The sequence below is a fragment of the Squalius cephalus genome (assembly GCF_949319135.1).
Source record: "Squalius cephalus genome assembly, chromosome: 8".
Classification (NCBI taxonomy): Eukaryota; Metazoa; Chordata; class Actinopteri; order Cypriniformes; family Leuciscidae; genus Squalius; species Squalius cephalus.
Window position 1 is genome coordinate 25,677,812 of NC_137129.1, and position 24,473 is coordinate 25,702,284.

Consider the following 24,473-nt stretch of genomic DNA (forward strand, 5'->3'; position numbering starts at 1 on the left):
CTCAAAGAAAATCTTCTCAGAGAGAGAGATAACAGGTTCTTAGATCTTCTAATATCAAGGTCTTGGGAATCTTGGAAAATGGGCCATCTTTAGTTTGCCATAGGACTTTCACTTCATCAGCCCAGCCAGAATTAGTGAAAAAACATTGGTAACACTATGAAGACCATGCTTATAATGAATTATAGCTCAATGTATACTTATTTATAAGTATTACTATTTTATAAATATATTTATAAAGACTTATTAAGACCTCTACTGCATTATAAGAACAGTTATAGTTACATTTATATTCTTTTTTATAATTGCTTATGTCATGCATTTGTTTTTTTAATGTGCATGCTCATAATCCATTATACAATGATTTATAAGTATTAATTAGTCATCATTATTAATTAGTCATATGGTTCCATGAATGTATTTATAAAGATGCAACCAGCATTTCTATAATGTTATTATATTATAGTTCCAATGACTTTTTAGTAATTAAGATTTACTGTATTTCTGTCAAATAAGTTAATTATTAATAGCCGTGTTGTGTTCTTATAAATATTTATTGGGAGTGATAATACAGTTACTAACCTAATAAATGCATCATTGATGGCTTTAAGTGAAAACAAAGGATGCAATTTTCCTAAAGCAAATGTTAAAGGGGTGGTATAATGCCCTTTTCATAAGATGTAAAATAAGTCTTTGATGTCCCCAGAGTGTGTATGTGAAGTTTTAGCTCAAAATACCCCACAGATATTTTTATATAGGGGCCTAGCAAGTTAAAATGATCACTTTTTGAGGGTAAGCAAAAACACACCGTTTTTGTGTCTGTCCCTTTAAATGCAAATGAGCTGCTGCTCACAGCACAGAGGGTGGAGCTACAACAGCTTGTGTTCTTTTACCTCACACAGACATGCACTGTAAATTTCAAAAACGTTTAGCCTTGTCACACCACGGTCTGTCCAGCAGAGGGAAACTGAGAGCACAAGGCCTTCCACATCTTCCTCCTAATTCTCTGCTCATTATTGGTTCAATGAAATCACCTGTGCCTTGCTAGTTAGTGTTAACCTGTGTATATTTAAAGACTAGCATTTGCTTGTATCTTAGCTCAGTCTTGAAGGTCTCTTGCCTAGCCCATGCTTTTGTGTTTTCCTGTTTAGTCTACCCTGAAAGACTTTTTGTCAGACCGTTTTGAACAGCTTCTCGGGTAAACATTGTTTTATGTTTTTTGACTTTTTTTGCCTGCATCATCCAGTGTGGATTTTGTACCTTGCTCAACCCAGCTCTTATGCTGGATCCTTTGTGTTGGCTCTGGAAGAATACTAGTAAAGACTATCTTTTTCCCTTCTAACCTGCCTCTTGTGATCTGCCTCAATTATCTGCCAATTGAGTCCACACTGTCCCATAGAACAATGGTTAAGACCTTGAGTTACCAGCAACACACTCTGGGTTCGAATCCCGGACCTGACAAGCCTTTTATGTTCAAACCGGAGTCAGACAAAGATAGAGAGACTCAAGAAGAAGTGACAACATGTAGACAATATTTCTGAATGGTTATGTGATGAATTTATGTAGCTTATGTGTAGTTATCTTCTAGTCATTGATTAGCATGTTCTGTCTTGATAATCTATAAATTCCGGGGTTTATGTAAATTTTAGGGTTTGGAATGTGTTACAGGATGTATACTCCATCTAGTGTTCATGGTCAGTACTACATGTTTATATTGGCCCGTGTGCCGGGCGCTTGTTCACAACATGAATAGTCAAGTACACCAGCACTCCTGTGTCCTCGTTCTTACAACGTGGTGTCAGAAGTGGCTTAGCTATTAATTAAAGCGAGAAAATGACAGCCAATGGACAGTGTATCAGCACAATTACGGAGTGAGTGACTATGCATATTTCGTTCTTTTGTTTTCACTAGTTTAATACAGTATTACTGGCTAGCGCTACCAGCTAACTACCTAGCTTTAGCTCCGTGGCTCACTGACGACGATTGGTTTACAAGATGGCATTCAACCACACGATTCCCCCTCCCGGTCCAATGAAGCTCAGCGGAGACTGGAGCGCAAACTGGGACATTTTCAGGGCTGAATTTGAAGATTACAGTTTGGCGGTGGACTTGGTAGCCGCATCTTCAGCAGTCCAAGCTGCCACTTTGAGGACGCTAATGGGGCCAGAATGTCGACATGTGTACAAGCACAACCTGCAGTTGACGGAAGCGGAACGTGGAGATGTGACGAACATTCTGGATAAATTAGAGGAGTATTTCAAACCGGCCAAGAATGTAATATATGAGCGATATGTTTTCGGCTGCTGCAAACAGGAGGATGGTGAGTCCATTGACAATTTTCTTACCCGCTTGAGGGAAAAGGCGGCGACCTGTGATTATGGGGCTCTCAGGGATGAGTTGATAAGAGACAAAGTAGTACTTGGCATTACTAATGAAGCCACGCGTAGACGGCTGTTGAGAGAGAAAGGACTGACACTGACTACAGCCATAGAAATATGCAGAGCTGCAGAGCTGACGGACATGACACTGAGGTCCATGGAACAAGAAAGGCCACATACGGACAGCGTTAATGCAGCATTCAGACAGCCATCAAAAAAATTTCCCCATGCTACAGGGAGGCAGCTGAAGAAAAGCACCCCAGCCACAGACAGTGTCTCTGCATGCAGATACTGTGGTGTGCATCATGGGAGAGGGCGAGAGCAATGTCCTGCTTACGGAAAGGTGTGCAAAGCCTGTGGTACAGCTAACCATTTTGCTCGCGTTTGCATGAAAACCAGGGGATCAGAAGCATCTGCACACATTCACTCCATGGAAAATCCAGTGCTAGCCCAGGAAACAGATGGTAGTGGAGATGATCTCTTCTCAACCGAATGCATTGGGGCCGTAGGCGCCAGAGGAAAAAAGTGGTTTGCTGTTCTCCAACTGAATGGTGTTAAGCAAAAATGCCAGCTAGACTCAGGAGCCACGTGTGACGTTATGAGCCTGAAAGACAAGATACGGATCGCACCACGAGAGAAACTCATGCCAAGCAGCACCAAGCTCAAGCTCTACTCTGGTCAGCTAATGACCTCTATGGGTATGTTTGTGACAGAGTGTGTAGTGCGGGATCGCAGACACACCTTAAAGTTTGAGATAGTCGAAACCAGTCAGCAGCCCCTACTTTCTGGGTCTACATGTGAGCGCCTTAGTCTTATGCAGTTCACCATCCCAGCAGACCTGAATGTGGTGGACAGTAGTATCCAGGCTGGGCTTTTGAAAAGGGAGGCTCTCATCGAGAGGTATCAGGATGTCTTCACCGCGCCAGTAGAATCCGTTCCAGGGGTGGTGCACTTTCAGCTAAATGCAGCGGTTCAGCCAGTCCAGAGTGCCCCCCGCAACGTACCGGTCGCCATGAGGGCAGCAGTGAAAGCTCAGCTTGAGAAATACGAGGTGGAGGGCCACATCACCTCGGTCACGGAGCCGACAGACTGGATAAGCAATATGGTGATCATCAGGAAACCAGACAAGTTGCGGATATGCATCGATCCAAAGCACCTCAACCAGGCTCTGCTGCGGTCACACTATATCATGCCAACTCTTGAAGACATACTCTACAAGCTCCCCAAGGCTAGGGTCTTCACCCTGGTGGACGCAAGGGACGCCTTTCTCCAGTGCAGATTGGACGAAGCAAGCAGCTACATGACCACCTTTTGGACACCCTGGGGGCGCAAGCGCTGGTTAAAACTCCCCTTTGGCGTTTCAGTGGCCCCTGAAGTATACCAACGAAAGCAGCACGAGCTCCTGCTGGGACTCAATGGAGTAGACCCCATAGCAGATGACATCCTCATCGTGGGCTGTGGGGATACTGACGAAGAGGCTGGGCGTGACCATGATGCCAAGCTGCTGGCCCTCATGGACAGATGTAGGCAGGTCAAACTAAGGCTCAGCATAAAGAAGCTCCAGTTTAAAGTACCAGAGGTTCACTTTCACGGGCACATTTTATCGGCAAGTGGACTGAAAGCTGACCCGGAGAAAGTGAAGGCGGTCATGGACATGCCACTCCCGACGGATGTGAAGGCCGTGCAGCGGTTCGTTGGCTTTGTGACGTACCTGGCGAAGTTCCTACCACGCCTGTCAGAGGTCTGTGAGCCGCTGAGGAGGCTCATGGACAAGGATGCGGTGTGGCATTGGCTTCCAAAACATGATGCAGCAGTGAAGGAAGTGAAGCAGCTGGTGACTACAACACCTGTGCTGCGTTACTACGACGTGACAAAGGCGGTGACAATCCAGAGTGACTCTAGCCAGCATGGCCTGGGCTGCGTCCTGTTGCAGGAGGGACAACCTGTGGCATTCGCTTCGAGAGCTCTCACACCAACAGAGCAAAATTATGCCCAGATTGAGAAGGAATGCCTCAGCATTGTTTTCGCATGCCAACGCTTTCATCAGTACTTGTACGGGCGCAGCAATGTCACTGCAGAGACAGATCATAAGCCCCTCGTCGCCATTTTCAGCAAGCCACTGCTGAATGCCCCTAAGCGCCTACAGAGCATGTTGCTGTCCCTTCAGGGCTATAATCTCACAGTTGTCTACAAGCCCGGCCCAGAGATGTATGTGAGTGACACGCTTAGCAGAGCCACGGTGCCAGACACACACACAAACTCCAGCCTTGGTGGGCACACAGTCTGCAGTCTGGAAACAGAGCAGAGAGAGGTAGAGCACATCAACCAGTCTGACTATCTTAATGTCACAGACAAGAGACTCATACAAATCCGGCAGCACACGGACAAAGATGAGCAGCTCCAGGCGGTGAAGTCAGTGACACTGAGGGGCTGGCCGGACCTCAGAGAAGATGCTGAACTGGAGGTGAGAGAATATTGGGCCTACAAGGAGGAGCTCAGCGTTCAAAATGGAGTGCTGTTCAGAGGAGACAGGGTTGTTATTCCTAAAGCACTGCGTACCGAGATGTTAGCAAGGGTACACTCAAGCCACATTGGGGGCGAGGCCTGCTACAGGCAAGCGCGCGACACTCTGTATTGGCCAGGGATGCGAGCTGACATCATTGACTTTGTCGGCAAATGCACAGTCTGCAATGAGTATGCCATTGAACAGCAGAAAGAATCGATGATGTCCCACGAGCTGCCAACACGCCCATGGCAGATAGTTAGCGCTGACCTTTTCCAACTGAAAGGCAAAGACTTTCTCCTGATAGTTGATCATCACTCAGACTTCTGGGAGATTGACTTCCTCCCAGATCTCTCGGCAGAGACCACAATCAAACGCTGCAAAGCACAGTTCGCTCGTCATGGGCTGCCGGACCGGGTTATCTCTGACAACGGCCCTCAGTTTTCATCTCATCAGTTCAAGCAGTTTGCAGCAGAGTGGGAGTTTGAACACATCACCTCATCACCACATTATCCCAAGGCCAATGGCAAAGCTGAAGCTGCAGTCAAGATAGCAAAGAACTTATGCAAAAAAGCACACCGTGAGGGCGAGGATGCCTGGAAAGCAATCCTGCAGTGGCGCAACACACCGACGGAAGGAATGAACAGCAGTCCGGTGCAGCGCTTGATGTCAAGGCGTCTTAAGACAGCACTACCGGTGGCCAACAAGCTGTTGGAACCGTGTGTGGTGACTGGAGTTTTGGAGAAGCTACGTCACAGGAGGCAGGTCTCCAAAGCAAGCTATGACCGCTCAGCAAAGGACCTACCTGTGCTCACGGTAGGCCAAGGGGTGCGAATGAAGCCATTACCTGGTGACCGGACAGGCATCTGGAGACGGGGATCCTGCGTGCAGAGGGTTGCCCCGCGGTCCTACCTGGTTGAGGTGGAGGGAGCACTATACCGCCGAAACAGAGTTGATCTTCGGGCAGCAGAGCCAAATACACCACAGAACTCGGACGGTCAGGCGCAGAGCAGCACGCCGATGGATGTGCCCCTCATAAACCAGAGGGGGCCAGAGACACTGATTGAGGAGCCGGGTGGTCACGAAGCATGCGCTACTCCACCTAGGCATGCTGACAATTCAGCTGTTGACCCAATGTCCACACCAACAAGGCCCCCAGCTATGTCACGCTATGGTCGGCTGACCAGGGCACCAAACAGACTTAATCTGTAGTTTAAATTTTGCCGTAAGGGTTGTTTGTTGTTTGCTCGTAAAAAAAAAAAAAAAAAAAAAAAGGTACAACAACTGTATTTTGTTTATGGCCGGTATGATGGAACATGTTAATTTGTTGTCATATTCAATAGGCCTCAGTCTATAACTCAATTATTAGGTATGGACAGGTAGCCTAACTTTCATTAAGAAAAAGGAAGATGTTACAGGATGTATACTCCATCTAGTGTTCATGGTCAGTACTACATGTTTATATTGGCCCGTGTGCCGGGCGCTTGTTCACAACATGAATAGTCAAGTACACCAGCACTCCTGTGTCCTCGTTCTTACAACGGAATGTCGTGTCATGTATCCCTAAAAAAGTGATTTCTTTAAAAGAAAATATCTTCCTTTGCTTTGAACTTTGAGCGTTGTAACTTTGCAGATGTTGTTTATGCTCAAACTGCAACATTACACACTAACTAAAGTTAGAAAAGTGAAATCATAATCAACTTTATGAAATCCTTTAAGAAATCATGAAGATGTGCTCATTAAACATTTTGAGTTGTTTACCTGTAAATGTAACTAAATAAGGGATAATGTATAGAGAGGCGGTCGTTATAGCGAATAACAAGCCCGACAGGCTGAACGAGACCCCGACGCGAAGCGGAGGGGTCTTGACAGCCTGAAGGGCTTGTTATTCGCTATAACGACCGCCTCTCTATACATTATCCCGCTTATTACATGGCTACCTACAAAATAAATAAATAATTTGCCACGAAATATTGATTTAAAAAGGAGTTTATTGATTTAAAAACGATTGTATTGCTTCCGCCAAAGAAAATAGTCCGTTCCGCGTCCATAGCAACGCGCTGTTTTTCATGGCAACGGTCTGTTATACTTCGCAGCGGTCTGTTATCAAGAAATAACAGACCGCATTCTACATTGGAATTCAGCCCAGCCATGTAATAATGAACAATAATTCCTGTAATAAAATAATTGAGAACCCCCCCCCCCCACACACACACAGATCATGAATACAAACAGTTAAAAAAAAAAACATTTTTTTAATATTACATACTAGCAAAACACCAACAATATTTTTTTAAGTATAATTCTAAACTTATACAAATAGGGAGATATAGATTTTAACATAACAAAATTACCATACATGACCTCTAATGCAAACATTATCCATTTAAATATAAATATAATTATAGAATAGTAATACTAATAGTAATACTAATTCATTATAAGCATGGGCTTCATAGAAAGTGTTACCAAAACATTAAACCCAGAAGGATCTATACCTGGGGTTAACATCATGCCTAAGCATTGGATTTTAGAAGTGCGCAGAAAGGTCTAACACAGCACTGATTCACAGATAGAAAGAGAGCTCTACCAATCTGAGTTGCCCAAAAAGGCCAGAACCCATGAAGTTGTTCACCTACAGGGACAATCCAGAAATATATTGAGCTGAGAATGGCAGAGCCACACCCTATGCTATAAGAAGAATCTCAAAAATAGATATCTGCTGCAAGCCATCACGGGTCTCGGCCCTCCACTTGCATTGCTAAGAAAGCTGTGAAAGGGGAAACAGACTAAAGCTCTGTTCACACTGTCAGCGACATTCTCTCTCTATGTCGATAGCTTCTGCACTATGGAGATGCTTGTGGCCATTCCTAGTGCCTTTGCTCAAATGTTATTCTTTTGCCCTGTCTTTCCTGCACTCAAGATGGTGACGTGCGAGTTCTACTGATAGTCTTCACTCCATGGTTGTCGCTTCACAACCTATTGGTTGTCACTTGCGAAATTCGCAAGATTGATTTCGCTTGACACACCTACATTCTTTCGCCAACTTTCTCTGTCGCTCGTGTCGCCAGAAGTTGCCAGCTCTCCATTAAAAATGAATGGGATCATGTCGCTTTGCTGCTGCACGCCACAGCACACATTAAAGCTGAACAATCTAATGACCTAAGCCAATGTTTAAGGTAAAAAGCTCTTAAAAAGCCCATCCACCAAGTCCATCACTTGCAGGAACTAACAGTTTATTAAAATCTTCTGCCAGCAGCCGCTATCATAATAAAATATTCTTCTGTCATGACGCAATCCCCACACATTACCATATTATTTCGAATATCACACATCTCCCTTTAAAAATAAAATAAAAATAAACACAGGAACATATATATGTATATTTCTCTATTCTTACAAAATTACAACAACCCCTTAAAGCCTGTATGGTAAGTTTCAAGTTCAGTTTCTTTCTCTTGCATTTTAAAACCGTAAATATACAGACAACAGTTTCAAACCTCTAATAGAGCAGGATTTCCCAATACAGTTTTTTTTTCTTAAAGTTATCATCTCTATGAATTTCTACATACCTCGAATAATACTCCACCACAAGCAAATATGTTCTGTTTTTCAGCATGAAAAAATCTGCTCCTTGTTTTTGCCATGGCCGTTCTGTTAGCTCAGTTACCGTTATGAGTGGCTCCTTTGGATTCACACATTGCACAGATTTTACATCCATGTACTACATCATTCAGCTCGTGACAGAGTCAGCCACCATACTGATTGTCATGCTTGATCTCAACACTTTACTATTCCCTGCCTGGAATCTTTCAGAAGTAGTCCCTCCTGAACTGAGAGGAAAACTCATTGTGGTATGAATTTTCCCAACTGATTCACCATCATTAAACTTTTTACCTTTTAACATTTGAGAGTGGCTGCATTCTCCTTATGGCCTCAGTTATCGCAGGGTCAGGTCTGATTCCATCAGCTGTGATATGTCCCAAAAAGTGTATCTTACTTTTCAACAGATCACACTTATCCATGTTAAGTGTGATGCCAGCATTCTGAATCTTTTGCAAAACCATGCGCAAACGTGCATCGTGTTATTCCTGAGTTCCTTCCAAAACAAGCACATCATCTTGGCGACCCCCTCCAGACCTTCCTTAATTTCCGACACCATCCTACTTTGGAAATGTTCAGGAGCTGAAGCGATGTTAAAAAGTTAAAGAAGAATCTACCGAAGGGTGTTATGAATGTTTTTATCAAGCTTACTAAAAATCTTGGCCGCTGCCAACATAACATATTATATTTCTCTCTACAAACTGCTTCATTCAACTTTGTTATATCAACACAAAGCTGAAAAGTCCCATCTTTCTTTGGTACCACCACCAGTCAGTCGGCTCTTCTGCTCTGCTTATGACGCCGATTTTTTCCATATCCTGCGGTTCTTCCTTAACTTTGCACCTAAGTGCCAAAGGAATGTGCCTCGGAGTCTTAGGTGAGAAAGGTACTGCATTTGGTTGGAGCTTGATGGCATATGACTGTTCGATAACCCCCAAACCACTGCACAATTTTGGGTATGTTTTCTTTAGCATTGTTATGTCTATACTGTCCAATCTTGTGACTAGATCTAGGTAAGTTATTGGCAGCCTGTCCAACAATGCCATTTGCAGGTTTTTAATAACATACACATCCTGTATTGCTTCTGCTCTCCTCTCCTTTTGCAGCACTAACCTGTTCATGCCTATTACATCCAGTGATTGTCCACCTGGTCCTGTGAGTGGCCTGGTCACAGGTTTGACAGTATGTGTTTAGTATGTGAGAAAATGTTCTCGAATGTGTGCTCCGAGATTGCAGTCACATCAGCCCAAGTGTCAATCTTGAATTTCACTTTTGTGCCTACCACTGCAATTTTAGATATCCTCTTTGGGATATCCTCACTGATTCAAGGAATATGGTGCTTTCCTTATTTATTTTATAAATGAAGGTGACTTGACTTGACTTGACTTCCTCTGTCACCTCATGAACTGACTTAACTGAAATGCACACACGCTGAAAATGTCCTTTTTTCCCACACCTTCGACAATCTACATCCTTCGCAGGGCATTGGTATTTTGCATGGGAGGGAGATTTACCACATTTTGGACATGAACTGCTTCCAGCCTTTGTTTTGTTTGCTTCAATCATTGCACAATATCATCCGCCTCGTCACCCGTGCAATAGACAAGTGTATTCACCTGATTTCCCTTCGTAGACGAATACAGATTACTTGCTTGAAGAAATCATTAAAATCGTCGGATCCATCTGGGCCATTCCTGCGGCTTGGAGAAATCAAAGGGCTCTTGCGGCTGAATGTTGAATGCCGCACTCTGTCCCGATGAGACAACATTTACTGGCTCCTGTCTGCGTATGTCCTCATCCTGTGCCTCCTCCATAGCTAACACTTTTCCTTCAGTTACCACGAGGATAGCATGAAGCACGGAAACTTTTGCACTCTACGCTAAACTGATAAGACTAAGCTACACTCTGTGAATGATTGTAAAAGTGCACTTCTGACACGTTGTATTTTTTTTACAAGAAAATCATGCGTGAGTCTAGGGCTGGGCAATAAAACAGTTTCGGTATTTATCGACGGTACACCATTGTCGGTAACTATATAAAAAATGTTCGATATAGCGCTCGATATTTTCATTCAAATGCACGCACATCGTCCATAGATCTTCACATCAGTTCATATCATATCAGACGGCGATATTGATCAAGCGACACTGTTACTACACAGCGGGCATACACTGTGCGATTTTCGTCCGAGCCGTGACTCGTGCGACTCTTTTTCGGGTCGGGCCGATTTTCAGCTTTGTCGTGCATCGTTTGTCGTTCAGTATTCATGCAGTGTACAGGGGTAAACGAGAGGCGAATAACCTCTCCTGACCAGCAATCGGATGGTCGGATGAATTTCTGGCATGTCAGAAATGTTGGTCGCTCCTCGTGTCTATATCTATACTATATATTGATAGGTGATGCTTGACAGACAGGGGAGCGTAGTCGAAAGCCGGGCGATAAAGGTCGGTAAACGGAATCAGTCAGGATACATCCATAAATCCAGAGGAGCAAAGAAACTAAATAGCAGACAAATCAAAGGAAAAACTAAACAGGTGTGCAAGCGGTTACCAAACATTTTTTTCTCTGTGAGTTTCCAAAAAAGGAAAAAACATTAACGTGCAACAAGTCTATGCGCTTAAGTCGCTGTCTGTTTGGTTTCAATGGTGACGCGTTATTGCTTATTACGTGACACACCGCAGCCACAACAGCGCTGAATGAATGATGATCTGCTTTTATGTCATTTTTCCTTTTTTACATTTGTTAGCTATGGCATGAAATATCTGATATTCCGATTGTCAAATATATGCAACGCAATATATATATATAATGCAAAGTATTGCAAGAAAAAGGCAAAATGAATGCGATCTTAAGACAATTTTTTAAATACTCGACGGGGCGGATTAAACAGCCTAACGGGCCGTATGTGGCCCGCGGGCCGTAGTTTGCCCACCCCTGTTATAGACTGTTAATAATTAATATGCCTATAATTCATTGTAATCGACCTAAATGTTTTAGACAATTTTCAATAAGGAGGAAGCTTCTATGTAGGCTAATATTTTATTATCCTCACAGCGCGTTGGTTGTGCGGTGATGCGCTTTTTAAATTATTTTAATTAATTTAAAAATTATTGCGTGGCAAATTAATTATAATAGCCTATCAATTTAATAATAAAAGTAGCCAAGGCCTTCCCTAATAATACTACTAATAATACAAAAATATTAATAATAATTTAATAGCCTACATAAATTGGAAATGCTAAATCATTTTGATATTGATAGCTGATGCTTGTTTTGACAATCTTGTCATGAAATCATCCATTGGCGCTATCCTATGAGGTGCCCCTAGGGACATTATTCAGAATTACCATGCATATACATGTACTTTTCCTCTCACATACACATATGAAACCAAATTCATTCACATACTATAATGAAATGCTCACACACATACAAGTGAAATGCTTTTACAAACTTACTACGATTAAAAAGAGGTGTTATTTGTGTAGTAACAACATTTAGCTCACGAGTTATTGACCCGAGAAGTTCGAATCTGTGAATTTATTGCCAACTTGCGCTAGTTTACTATGCTTTCTTTCAACAGCTTCTAGTTCTTCGTCTTGAGGTGCACTACTGCCACCAACTGGACTGGAGTGGGGACTTTAACCACGGTAACCACCTTCCGTTTCAACTGAAATGTGCTTCCGTTTCAACTGAAACGCACACACACACACACACACACACACACAAACTGAAATGCTTGCATACAACATACTGAAATGCTTTTCAGTTGTGTGAGTGAGAGCATCTCAGTTGTGTTTGTAAAAGCATTTTTCTTGTATGTGTGTGAGCATTTCAGTTGTGTTTGTAAAAGCATTTCACTTGTATGTGTGCGATCTACTCGTTCAGTGTGAGTAGGTAACCTTGCTGAATTCACACAGACATCGCACAGTGTATGCCCGCCTTTAAGAAAGCATTTGAATTCGCCACAGATGCAATAACGCTGCGAGATCTAGTGAGAAACATTCAAATTTCTCCATTATTAATGAATCAAACAGCGCTGACGTGGAAACCAGGAGAAACATTGTGGTTTTCACCACAATGGGCTGGAGCGCGTTGAGTGTTTTCTGTTAGAACGGTGTCGTGTTAGCGGCCTCTAACTTAATAACTAATGATCTTTGCAATGGAAGTGAATCAATCAATCAAAACTAACTTTAGCTGGACAATAACTTTATTCTAGAGCTGCTGTAAAAAACAATCCAATGTTACTGTAATTTCCTATTATCACTGTAAAGCTGCTTTGAAACAATATATATTGTTAAAAGCGCTATATAAATGAAGGTGACTTGACTTGACCCAGCCTGCTCCTCCTCCTGTCATGACAGAATCCTTCCACATTACCATATTATTGTGAATAATGAGCCTTGAGGAAAGTGGAGCCAAAAGCTTCCAGCTTCATATTCTTAAAGGGTAACTCTCGCCAAAATGCAATCAAGGGTCTTTTTGTTAATCTACCCGAGGCAAACTTTAGCTTAAAAGCATAATTAGAATGGAAACGCCACTTTTAAGTTTGACCGTATTTTCGTTTCCGGTCAAATTGCCTTTTGAATGGGAGTGCTTGGGGCACTTCTATGATAGCATCAAAAATCACTATTTTTTAAACACTAAGAAGGCTCGACACAACATGAAACTTTGCTCGAAGTATCACCAGGGGCTCTACACATGAACTTGAGCATTGAGAACATTGTTTGTGTACACAGAGTTTACTAAAAAGAAAGATTTTGAACAAATCACTGTAGCTGTGTCCGCCAGCATTCTGTCAGTCAAAAATAGTCAATAGTCGAAAAAAGACAATATTCTAAAGATGGCAGCGCGCTTGTTTCTCTGGCGCATAGGGTCTTATCAGTAGAAAAGGATTCCATAGCATCAACTCTAATTTGTGATAATTTTGCACAATGCAAATCCATTTTTCAAAATTAATTAAAATATTAAAACGTACTCGGTTACTAATGTAACCTCGGTTCTCTCTAGAAGAGGGAACGAGTATTGCGTAAGGTTAGCTTACGCATCGGGAAAGTCTTCTTTCTTCGAGATCTGAAGCCAAAAAATTATCCTTAATTTTGTATACATTGTCAACGCAGTGCAGCAGCCGACAGACCTAGGCAGGCTGTATAAGCGTGCTCATTGGCTGCTCGGCGGCAACTGCTTAAGCCTATCGGTGAGCGCTCTGAACGCGGCAACCAATGAGGGCGCTTCGCGCCCTCCGCACCCTTCTAACCGTCAGAATGGGTGTGGCCAGCGTGTATATATTCAGCGCTCATAGGCTAAAATTCTGGTTTTCGCAGTCTGAAGCGCAAAAGCTCGTGGCGCGACACGGCAGGTTACGCAATACTCGTTCCCTCTTCTAGAGAGAACCGAGGTTACATTAGTAACCGAGTACGTTCTCTTACGAGAGGTCTCTCGTATTGCGTAAGGTTAGCTTACGCATCGGGAACCCTTTGTCAACGCCGTGTGCGCCGAGCATCCAGCCCATGAATCCCAGGGAAACCGGGGAAAACACTCTGCTGGGAAATGTGGCCGGTCGGAGAGACGGGCCAGCGCAGTACAGGCACTTCATGCAGCATATGAAATAGAGCGGCGCGGCCGGTCTATAAACATATAACAGTACAAACAGTAGGGCCGGCAGAGCGAGCCCATACAGTACATAAGCACTCATAAGGGTAGGAGAAAAACGACATAGTCGGTCTCACATGAAGGGAAAAATTCCCGCGCGACAGAGAATAATACGGGCGGCCAGCAGCGCGGGCCAGCACCGACAACAGCGCGTAACGGGAAATAGGAAACAGAGCGGATCAGCCGGTCTGAGTCAAACACTTCACCCTGAGTATAGTACCAGAATAGCGCCAGCATATGAACGTAGTCTGCACACGAGAAATGGGCAGAGCATACATGTCACTTATGCTGACAGTATTTTTGCCTGTAGGGCAGGAACTTCCAGGTTATAAAACCTCACGAATGTTGATGGGGAGGCCCAGCCCGCCGCCATACAAATACCGTGATTAGAAATTCCGCTGGACCAGGCCCACGACGAGGCCATGCCTCTAGTGGAGTGGGCTCTGATGCCCAGAGGGCACTGCAGGTGTCTGGAGGCATAAGCTGCTGCTATCGCGTCCACTATCCACCTGGACAAGCTCTGTTTCGAGGCGGCAAGACCCTTGGTGCGTCCGCCGAAGGAAACAAAGAGCTGCTCTGAACGCCTGAAAGCGGCGGAGCGCGTGATGTAAACTCTCAGCGCCCGGAGGGCATAGGAGGTTATCACTGTCCCCACTGTCGGATGCTGGCAGAGCCGAGAGGGACATAACTTGTGCCCTAAACGGGGTTCCAATCGCTTTGGGGATGTAACCGTGTCTCGGTCTGAGAATGACTTTCGAGTCATTCGGCCCGAACTCAAGACATGCAGGGCTAACAGATAGCGCGTGCAAATCACCCACTCGTTTGACTGAAGACAGAGCTATCAGAAAAACGGTTTTAAGCGACAGATACTTTAGATCCGCGGATTCAAGCGGTTCAAAGGGAAAAGCCTTTAGGGCCGCTAGGACCAAGGACAGATCCCACGAGGGAACCGAGGGGGGCCGCGGGGGATTCATCCGTCTAGCTCCTCTGAGGAAGCGGATAATGAGCTCATTCCTTCCCATTGCCCGGCCGCGCGTCGTCTCAGCGAACGCTGCAATAGCGGCCACATATACTTTGAGCGTGGAAGGGGATCTGCCCTTTTCCAACAGCTCTTGTAAGAAGGAGAGCACCCGCGGGACCCCGCATGCGCGCGGATCCAAGTTTTTAGTAGCGCACCATTTAGAAAACACCGACCATTTAGACGCGTAGAGCCGTCTCGTGGAGGGGGCTCTCGACTGTGTGATCGTGTTCACGACCCCTTCTGACAGGTCAACGGGTATCCGTTGATCACCCATGCATGCAGCGACCAGCGCTCTGGATGGGGATGCCAGATCGATCCACCGGCTTGGGAGAGGAGATCCTTTCTCACCGGGATCGGCCATGGGGGTGAGTGCGACAGCCTCACTAGCTCTGGGTACCAAGTTTGGTTTTCCCATCGCGGGGCTATAAGCAGCACTGAGTGGTGCGTTTCTCTGATCCTCGAAATGACCTGTGGCAACAGGGAGATCGGAGGAAAAGCATACAGCGGGAGGCTGGGCCATGTCTGGGACAGCGCGTCCTCGCTCTTCGAATAAAACTTCGGGCATTGAGCATTGTCTTTCGACGCAAAGAGGTCGATTTCCGCTCTGCCGAATAGGCGCCAGAGAAACTGGACTGTCTGGGGGTGCAGAGACCATTCTCCCGGGGGAATGTTGTCCCTGGACAGTCTGTCTGGACCGACATTCAGGTGGCCCGGCACGTGCGCGGCTCTCAGCGAGCGCAGCGAGCGGTAAGCCCACACGAGAAGGCGTTCTGTCAGCCTGCACAGATTCCTGGATCTGACACCGCCCTGTCGGTTCACATAGGATACCACGGACGTGTTGTCCGAGCGGACTAGCACATGGTGATCCCGTATGAATGGGAGGAAGCGCCTGAGCGCGTTCTCGACCGCTATCCAAACAGTTTATGTGGAGGCATTTTTCCCGGTCTGACCACAGGCCAAAAGCCGGTTTGCCCTCGAACAGAGCGCCCCAGCCTGAGGTGGAAGCGTCCGTCGAGATAACTTTGCGGTGTGAGATAGCTCCCATTGTCACTCCCCGCTGGTACCAGTCGGCCGCTAACCAGGGCTTCAGAGCTGAAACGCAGCTCTGAGTCACTCTGATGCGGATACCGCCGGAAGCCCATGCTCTGTGAGGCACTCGGGCATTCAGCCAGCGTTGTAGCGGGCGCATTCGTAAAAGACCCAGCCGAAGCACTGCTGCGGCTGAGGCCATACAACCTAGTAACCTCTGAAATGTTTTGAGAGGTACGGTGCTGCCCGGCCGGAGGGACGCGGCCAGGCGTCGAATGCAGCGCGCGCGCTGTGTCGACAGGCGGGCCGTGTACTGATATACCTGACCGTCGAAGGCGAATCTCAAGAATGGCCTGTGACGGGGTATTATCAGGATCTGAAAAGCACGCGTCTTTTAGATCGAGAGATATAAACCAGTCCCTCGGGCGAATTTGCGCGAGAATTTGTCTGGTTGTGAGCATTTTGAACGGTCTTCTCATAAGAGCCTTGTTCAAACGTCTCAGATCCAAAATTGGTCTGAGAGCTCCGTCCTTCTTGGGAACGAGGAAATAACGGCTGTAAAAGCCCGACTCGCTCATGGAAGGGGAAACCGGTTCTATAGCCCTTTTGCACAGAAGTGTAGCTATTTCTGCTCGAAGTAGATGTGCTACTTCCCCATTCACTCTGGTCTCGATACGCGCTTGAAAGCGCGGAGGGCGGCGAGCGAACTGCAGAGTATAGCCCTGTTTTACTGTGCTTAGCACCCGTTCTGATGCGCCTGGAATAGTTTCCCACGCTTTTGCGTGTGCAGCCAGGGGCAGAATGGCCTCCGGGCTCCGATCGCCGCGCATCGCTGGCTCGAGAGCTCGAAACGGAGGGGCGGGCGCGGCGCGCGCGCTCTTGGTGCTTAGATACGGCGGATCGCACGCAGCGATAGCTGGCCGTTTTACACACAGTGTCCCGGTGGCTTTAGACGGGGAACATAAAGTGTGAGGCGCGACGCGCGATGGCGGCGTCGGGGGCGAAAATGTTCGTTAGTATGTGTGAGCGCTCGAGGGCGGGCACTACATTCAGGGGCGGGCGCGGCGCGCGCGCTCTTGGTGGTTAGATACGGCGGATCGCACGTAGCGATAGCTGGCCGTTTTACACACAGTGTCCCGGTGGCTTTGGACGGGGAACATATAGTGTGAGGCGCGACGCGCGATGTCGGCGTCGGGGCGAAAATGTAGTTAGTATGTGTGAGCGCTCGAGGGCGGGCACAGGACTTACATTTAAAACATGACCGGTCGTGCGAGGCCGTGTGACAGAGCGGGCAGTGAGTAGGTGTGGGCACGGAGAAGTGGACACGTGACCTACTTTTAACACTAAAGCGGCTTTTGCCTGCTTCATGAGAGTGGGCTCTGTGAGAGACACGGGATGTATAGTGCTTGTGTACAGGGGTGAGCACAGAACGTGGGCACATTCACTGTACTAGAAACACATACGGCGTCAGCCGTGCAACCAGACATATGCTCTTTTGAAATTTTTCTGGGTTGCCGTGAGAACGGCGGATGCGCGCAGGCGAGCGGGTAGATACCGGCTCGTTGACTGCGGGGTAAACAGCTGCAGTAGCCGTGGCAACGGGGACTGACAGAGCGTTAAGCTTCGACGGTGGTCCAGCCGCAGGGCTGCGGGATTTAACCGTCTTTTCTTCACTCGTGTTTAGACGCTCAAAAATACTCGAGCACCCTGAGAAGGTGTGGTGCGAGAGGCGGGTTCGCTTTCTGTAAGTAAGAAAGACTGGCCGCGAGCTCGGAGAAGCAAGCAGCATAAATTTATTTCTTCCCCGAGAGCTGGGATCGAACGCGGATCTCTCGCATGAAAGCGTATGATTCTGCCACTGAGCCACAGGGGATAACACATAAGCTTTCAGTTAGCGCGAGCATATAAAAAGCGACCTCATGTGTCGCGTCGGCGTTTGTTTGCAGGCGTGCGTGTGTTTAAAACAGGCTCGTTTACTGCAATAGTAATATTTCCAGTCGCCTGAACTTAAGAGGGGACTGAGAAATGTGTGAGGATTGGCGGTTGTCCAGCCGTAGCGAGACTAACACACTCTCTTCTCTTTTCGCCGGCGAGTGAGGCGCGCACGCTGAACGCTGCTCGTGACCGTCCGCTTTGTCATCCCTTGAACGGCGCAATCTGCGCGGCCCAACGAGGGAGAGAGCGGGCTTGTTTTCTGTATGTAAGAAAAACTGGCCGCGAGCTCGGAGAGGCGAACAGCATAAACTTTAACTGCCGCGAGAGCGGGGATCGAACCCCGGTCTCTAGCTTGACAGTCTAGGATTCCGCCACTGAGCCACAGGGGAGAATACATCAGTACTCGGTTAGCGTCATCATGTCTTGTGACGGCGTTTGCTTGCAGGCGAGCGTGTATTTATAACAGGCTCGTATACTGCAATAGTAACAATTCCAGTCGCCTGAACTTAAGAGGGGACTGAGGAATGTGTGAGAATGGAGGTTATAGTCCAGGCCACGGCGGGACGAAAACACTCTGTTCCCCTTTCACCGGTGAGTGACGCGCGAGGACGGAGTAGCTTTCTTGTAACGTAAAGAGAGCTCCAAGACCGTCCGCTCCTGCCATCCCTTGTGAGCGGCGCAGTTTGCGCGGCTCGAACAGAGGGAGAGGAAACTCGCTCCGAGACCGTCCGCTCCTGCCATCCCTCGTGAGCGGCTCAGTTTGCGCGGCTCGAACAGAGGGAGAGGAAACTCGCTCCGAGACCGTCCGCTTCTGCCATCCCTTGTGAGCGGCGTAGTTGCACGGCTCGAACAGAGGGAGAGTACGGGTATCTATCACATTCGCCTCATCTCCTGACGCGGCGGCGGCGCGGGCAGAGCCGGCGGTTGAGCGGCCGGGAGGGAGAGGGCGAGAGAGAGCTCGAGGGAGAGGTTCCGGCGAGCTCCTCAGTCACAACAGTCTCCGGCGGTCGCTGCGAGCGGCGCTTCTTATTGCGCGGCCCGGCAGGGACAGGCGGAGCGACAGCTTGGTCGAAAGCTTCAAGTCGAGCCCGCAGGGTCGACATTGAAAGCTCTTCGCACTCGGAGAGTGCGGTGGCGGCGTGCCCGCGGCCCAGGCGGAGAGCGCAGAGAGGTGGCGGTCTCCGTTGCTGAGCGGGGCGCGGCACGAGCCGCAAAAACGAGGCGTTTTTACAAAAACGCCTCGTGCTCTTTTAGAGTACACACAGAAACAGTAATAATGTAAAGGATATGTCGCCGGATAGCGTAGCAGGCACGGATGGCTGAAGGCGGCGAAGACGGCCGGCTTCCTCAGGCGCTGTCCTAAGCTTGCTGGTCGCTGGTTTCAACGGCGGCGGCTCTCAAGATCCAGCGATGCGAAGAGCGTCGCTGAAGACAAGAAAATCAGAATTTTAGCCTATGAGCGCTGAATATATACACGCTGGCCACACCCATTCTGACGGTTAGAAGGGTGCGGAGGGCGCGAAGCGCCCTCATTGGTTGCCGCGTTCAGAGCGCTCACCGATAGGCTTAAGCAGTTGCCGCCGAGCAGCCAATGAGCACGCTTATACAGCCTGCCTAGGTCTGTCGGCTGCTGCACTGCGTTGACAATGTATACAAAATTAAGGATAATTTTTTGGCTTCAGATCTCGAAGAAAGAAGACTTTCCCGATGCGTAAGCTAACCTTACGCAATACGAGAGACCTCTCGTAAGAGAATAAATGTTTCAGTGTCTTATTTTATAATAATTACATTACATGTCAAAATTCATGTCTGGCGAGTGTTTTATAATGGACTCGCGGATGAAGGAGGAGTTTGGAGGAGTTTGCGTGGTTCAGTGGTGTTTATGTACATATTGGCATCAGACGCTTCAAGCACAGACACGAACATTCACTCTGACAGAGGAACTGTTCTCTGATGATGTCGACCTGCTTTCAAATCACTGAGTTTCGACACATTTAGAATATTTTTATTTTTAACTTTTGGTGTGTTTAGTAGCCTAATTCTGAATGAATCCATATATTAGCTATATGCAGTCTATTAAGGTGGCTGGTATAGTGGTCTTTTGGCATCTCCATGTGGTCCTGTTTGTTATGTCGTCTTGACATATTATTTGTATATAAAAAAGCTCTCAACAAATGTAACATTTATTTTTTCCCTCACAAGTATATTATTATAAATTGAAAACTATGTTCTGGAATGTTTTCCATGTTCCATTAGGGGTTTTTTTTTTTGTGTGAAAGTATATCACACAAAAAATGGCTGTCACTTTTCAGTCTTTTTGAGCTTCTCTTAAACTTTTCCTGTAATACTTTGAGTGCACATACCAATATGTCGAGGCAGGCAGCTTTGAGCAGTGTGATCTGATCGGCGATAGTGAGTCCAGTGAAACCAGGAACTCGTTTGGCAAATTCCACGATTTTAATAATGCACTTAGTGGCCAGTTCACTGAACTTATCCCAGAGACCCAGATCCAAGCGCACACGGTGATCCGCACTGGAGTTCTGTAGATGACACACACAGGAATAGAGTTAAAACAAAATCTCTTGTCTACACATGCATCATTGAAAAAAAACAAAAAAAAAAACAAACAAACATGTTTCTGGGTTGTGATTTTCAGTGTCATCTTTGGCTCATGGCACACCTAAAAACACTCAAACTGCTGGTAAATGAATTTTTTTTTTTACTCTGTCGGAATGGTACAAAACTTTATTACTTTTGTCCCATTTGCTGTGTGAATGCACAAGAAATTGGGGACATGATGAAAAAACAAACTTATACAAAAACTTTTTACACTTGTACTGTTCGCGGTCAAAAGTGACTTCCATAGACTACAGGTTAGAACAAAAATATTTGAAAGATTGATTTGGAGATACCAGTTTTATGAGTTGCTGCTGTTGCATACGTTGCACGGACAGCTAGACAGTGATGCGTGTGTAATGATGTATGACACTTCAATATGACATTAAAATTTATTTATTTAAAAAAATTGACTGCCATAGGAAATTAATTGGATACATAAAAAATATGAAGACACTTAGCATTTTCTTGTGGGTACAATAAATGAATCAGCCATAATGCAAAAAAAAAAAAAAAACAAAAAAAAAAAACAAAAAAAAAAAAACACAGGAATAAAGGAGTGACACTTTACAAAGTCAATTCTATTCCTAAACCCAAACCCTAAACACAACCCTCACAGAAAACGTTCAAAATTTTTACAGTTTCAAAAAAACAAACAACAACAACAAAAAAAAAGATAAAAAAAATGTCTGGTATTGCTATCCTTGTGGGCATAGTACTATCACAGATTCAGCCAGCATGCCATCAGCACCAGGTCATTCAGCTCCACCCACTTGTTCCCAATCACCAGAATATTAACTCACCTCACCTGTCACATCCACATTAAGCACCATTTAAAAGCACACAGTATACTCAACTGTTTTTTGGTCAAGTCAGTCTCAGCATGAGAATGAACCTACCGGACTATCTACTATGTCTACTTACCCTCCATTGTCTTCCTCAAACCATTGATCCTTCAGACTGCTTATCATCGGTGTGCTCCATGAACGTTCCTGTAAAGGAAAAGACTCTTCAGTTAAGTGTGACTGTCAACTGACTTGCTTATACTCTTCACTTACCTGCTTAATGAACCTAAAGATCTAAACCACTCTGTGAATAAAATTCTGTTCCTTTTATCTCCGTGTCTCATCTCCTGTTTTATGACAGAAGACTGGACCACCAAAGTAAAACACAATGAAAGAAGGAACTGGTTCAAACTCTCCGACAGTCACTACCACTTCCCATTCTTCTCTGTCATTCACGGAGGTATGCAATTAGGTTTTTGGTCCAGCCAGCCAAAATATTTCTGCCCATGAACAGCTCTATAATCTCTGCCAAGGAAGATCATCTGTGGGCAACTATACCATTCAATTCTGCTTCGTCTGAGGATGCCCTGTATGTGCCATTTACAAGACATCTACTGGAAGGCAAACTCCAACCAATATCAATTCCTTACAGACCATGGTTCACCTGGGAATAGATTTTGTTACCGACCTGACTCCATCCGACAACAACACCTGCATCTTGGTAGCCACTGACTGCTCCAAAGCTTGTAAACTCATTCCATTCAAAGGCTTACCCACTGCCACTGAACCCTGCTGAAACCTTGTTTCATGTCTTCCGCAACTTCAGCCTACCTGAGGAGTATTGTAATTTTTTTTTTTTTAATGAAAAGCATTTTTTTGGCAAATCTCTCTGTATTTAAACATTATTTTTCTGTGTATTTGAAAAGGCTGAAAAGAAAGAGACCCAATCTATAAAGGTGAGGACATCCGCATCAGTCTTCTGTCAAAGGAGCTGTTTTTAGTCGCTGACTACTTTTTAACTGTAGCAGTATGTATTTGTAAAGGCAAATTTAATAATAATTTAATATAATTGTTCTGTAGACGTCCTGATTTCATTTATCATCCAGCATGTCTAATGTTGATCAAGTGTTTCATTAATTTATCATTTTCTCGGATGTTGAACAATGCCTTTCTGTAGTTCCGCGTGTGTGGAAAGCCTTCCAACTTCTTAGTCGTGGTGAGATTGTCTTCTGGTTATCATTCACAGACCAATGGTTAAACTGAACGCAAGATTCAAGAAATAAGACTTTACCTACAGTTATACTGCCACAACCACCAGCACAGCTGGAAACATTTCCTACCATGGGCAGAGTATGCACAAAACTCCCGTCAAACCACCACAGGACTTATTCATTTCCAGTGCATACTCTGCTACCAGCCACCCATGTTTCCCTGGTCAGGTGAGCCATCATAGGTTCCAGCTGTTAACCATTGGTTTCAGGAGAGCAAGAGGGTGTGGGACTCCACTCATGTCCATCTGCAGGGGGCACTCTGGAGGCATAAGAGCCAGGCCAAAGCAAGACGTGCAGCAACCAGAGCATGTGAGCGGAGTGGAGCGGTGAGAATCTCCGCTCATCGCTCACGGAACTGTTCACCCCCCCGCTCAAAGCTACATCAGGCCGCTCCGCTCATTATCGCTCAGCGCTCAACGAGGTTTGCTTCGCGCTCCACTCAAATCGCCCCCCGCTCGCTCCAAAAAAGGAAAAAAATCTACATGTATATCACTTTTAGCTTAGACCACAGCCTTACCTCCTAAAGAACTAATGAGTAACAACAACATTTTTCAAATAGAAATGTTTTATTTCAAATTACAGGCCTATGTAAGAAGGAATATATATAGCCTACACAAAAAGTCCTGTAAAATTAAACGAATAAATGGGCCTAATAATATAAATAAAAATTCTATAAACAAAAATATCATACATTTTTTAAAAGTAAATTAACTATAAGGCCAGAATTTTGATAAGTGAACTTTTGCGCAATGCGCACGATTAAAATTTAAATTGGCTTCCATACACACAAATTGCTGTAAAATTAAACGAATAAATGGGCCTAATAATATAAATATTATTACGGACGACACAAATTCGGCTAAATAAAACGAACCATTAGGTCTACTTGAATGAAAAAAAACTAATTTGTTTGAATATTACGCTATATTTAATTTACACTTTGCTAACCTTTTGTTTTCTTCCCAGCGTGTTCGCGTAGCTCACGTTCATGTTTTCGAGAGATGTGTCTTTTGAGATTCCAAAATGAATCTTTGCTGACTGAAACGATGTCTCCACATTCGTTTTCTTGTACCACATTATCATTGTTAGTTAGTTATATTAATAGCTGGCTACACCTGACCTGTATGACTTCTCATTTTCCTTTTTGAAGTAGCCTACTTTTTGAACTCCATTATTGAGCCGAGTTTTGACTGAAAATAGTCTACTGTTGATGACTGTGCAAGACAGATGGATCCTGGTTTAGGTTTGACTGAGCATGCTTCAGACTCGTGGTGTGAGCGGAGCGAAATTGGAGCTGGAAATAAGGCGACGCTCCGTCCTTTTAAAAATGCCGCTCTGTCCAAGATCCGCCCGCTCCCCGCTCGCTCCCGCTCCACTCCGCTCACATGCTCTGGCAGCAACTCCCACTTACCATCCCAAACAGAATGTCTGGCTCTCCACCAGGGACATCCGCCTCCGACTGCCCTGTTGCAAGCTGAGTCCCCAATTCATTGGTCCTTTCATCTAATGCCAAATCAATATGACTTACCACCTCAACTTACTTCCTCAGAACAAAATGTCACCAGTTTTCATGTTTCTTTGCTCAAACCTCACCATGTCTCTCTTCTCCCTTCCTCCACAGGACCTGGTGCTGCTGGCGTACCTCCTCCAGTAGAAGCGGATGAAAACCTAGTCTACACGTCC

General features: G+C 45.6%; 1 protein-coding gene across 1 annotated transcript in view; it reads right to left on the reverse strand.

The window, feature by feature from the left end:
• Nucleotides 1-24,473, reverse strand: part of LOC307163107 (retinoic acid receptor beta-like) — a 678,858-nt gene that overhangs the window by 8,089 nt on the left and 646,296 nt on the right. Inside the window, exon 5 of the mRNA XM_079878973.1 lies at nucleotides 20,482-20,658. Coding sequence (XP_079735099.1) covers nucleotides 20,482-20,658 — 177 coding nt within the window. The remainder of the gene's footprint in view (nucleotides 1-20,481; nucleotides 20,659-24,473) is intronic.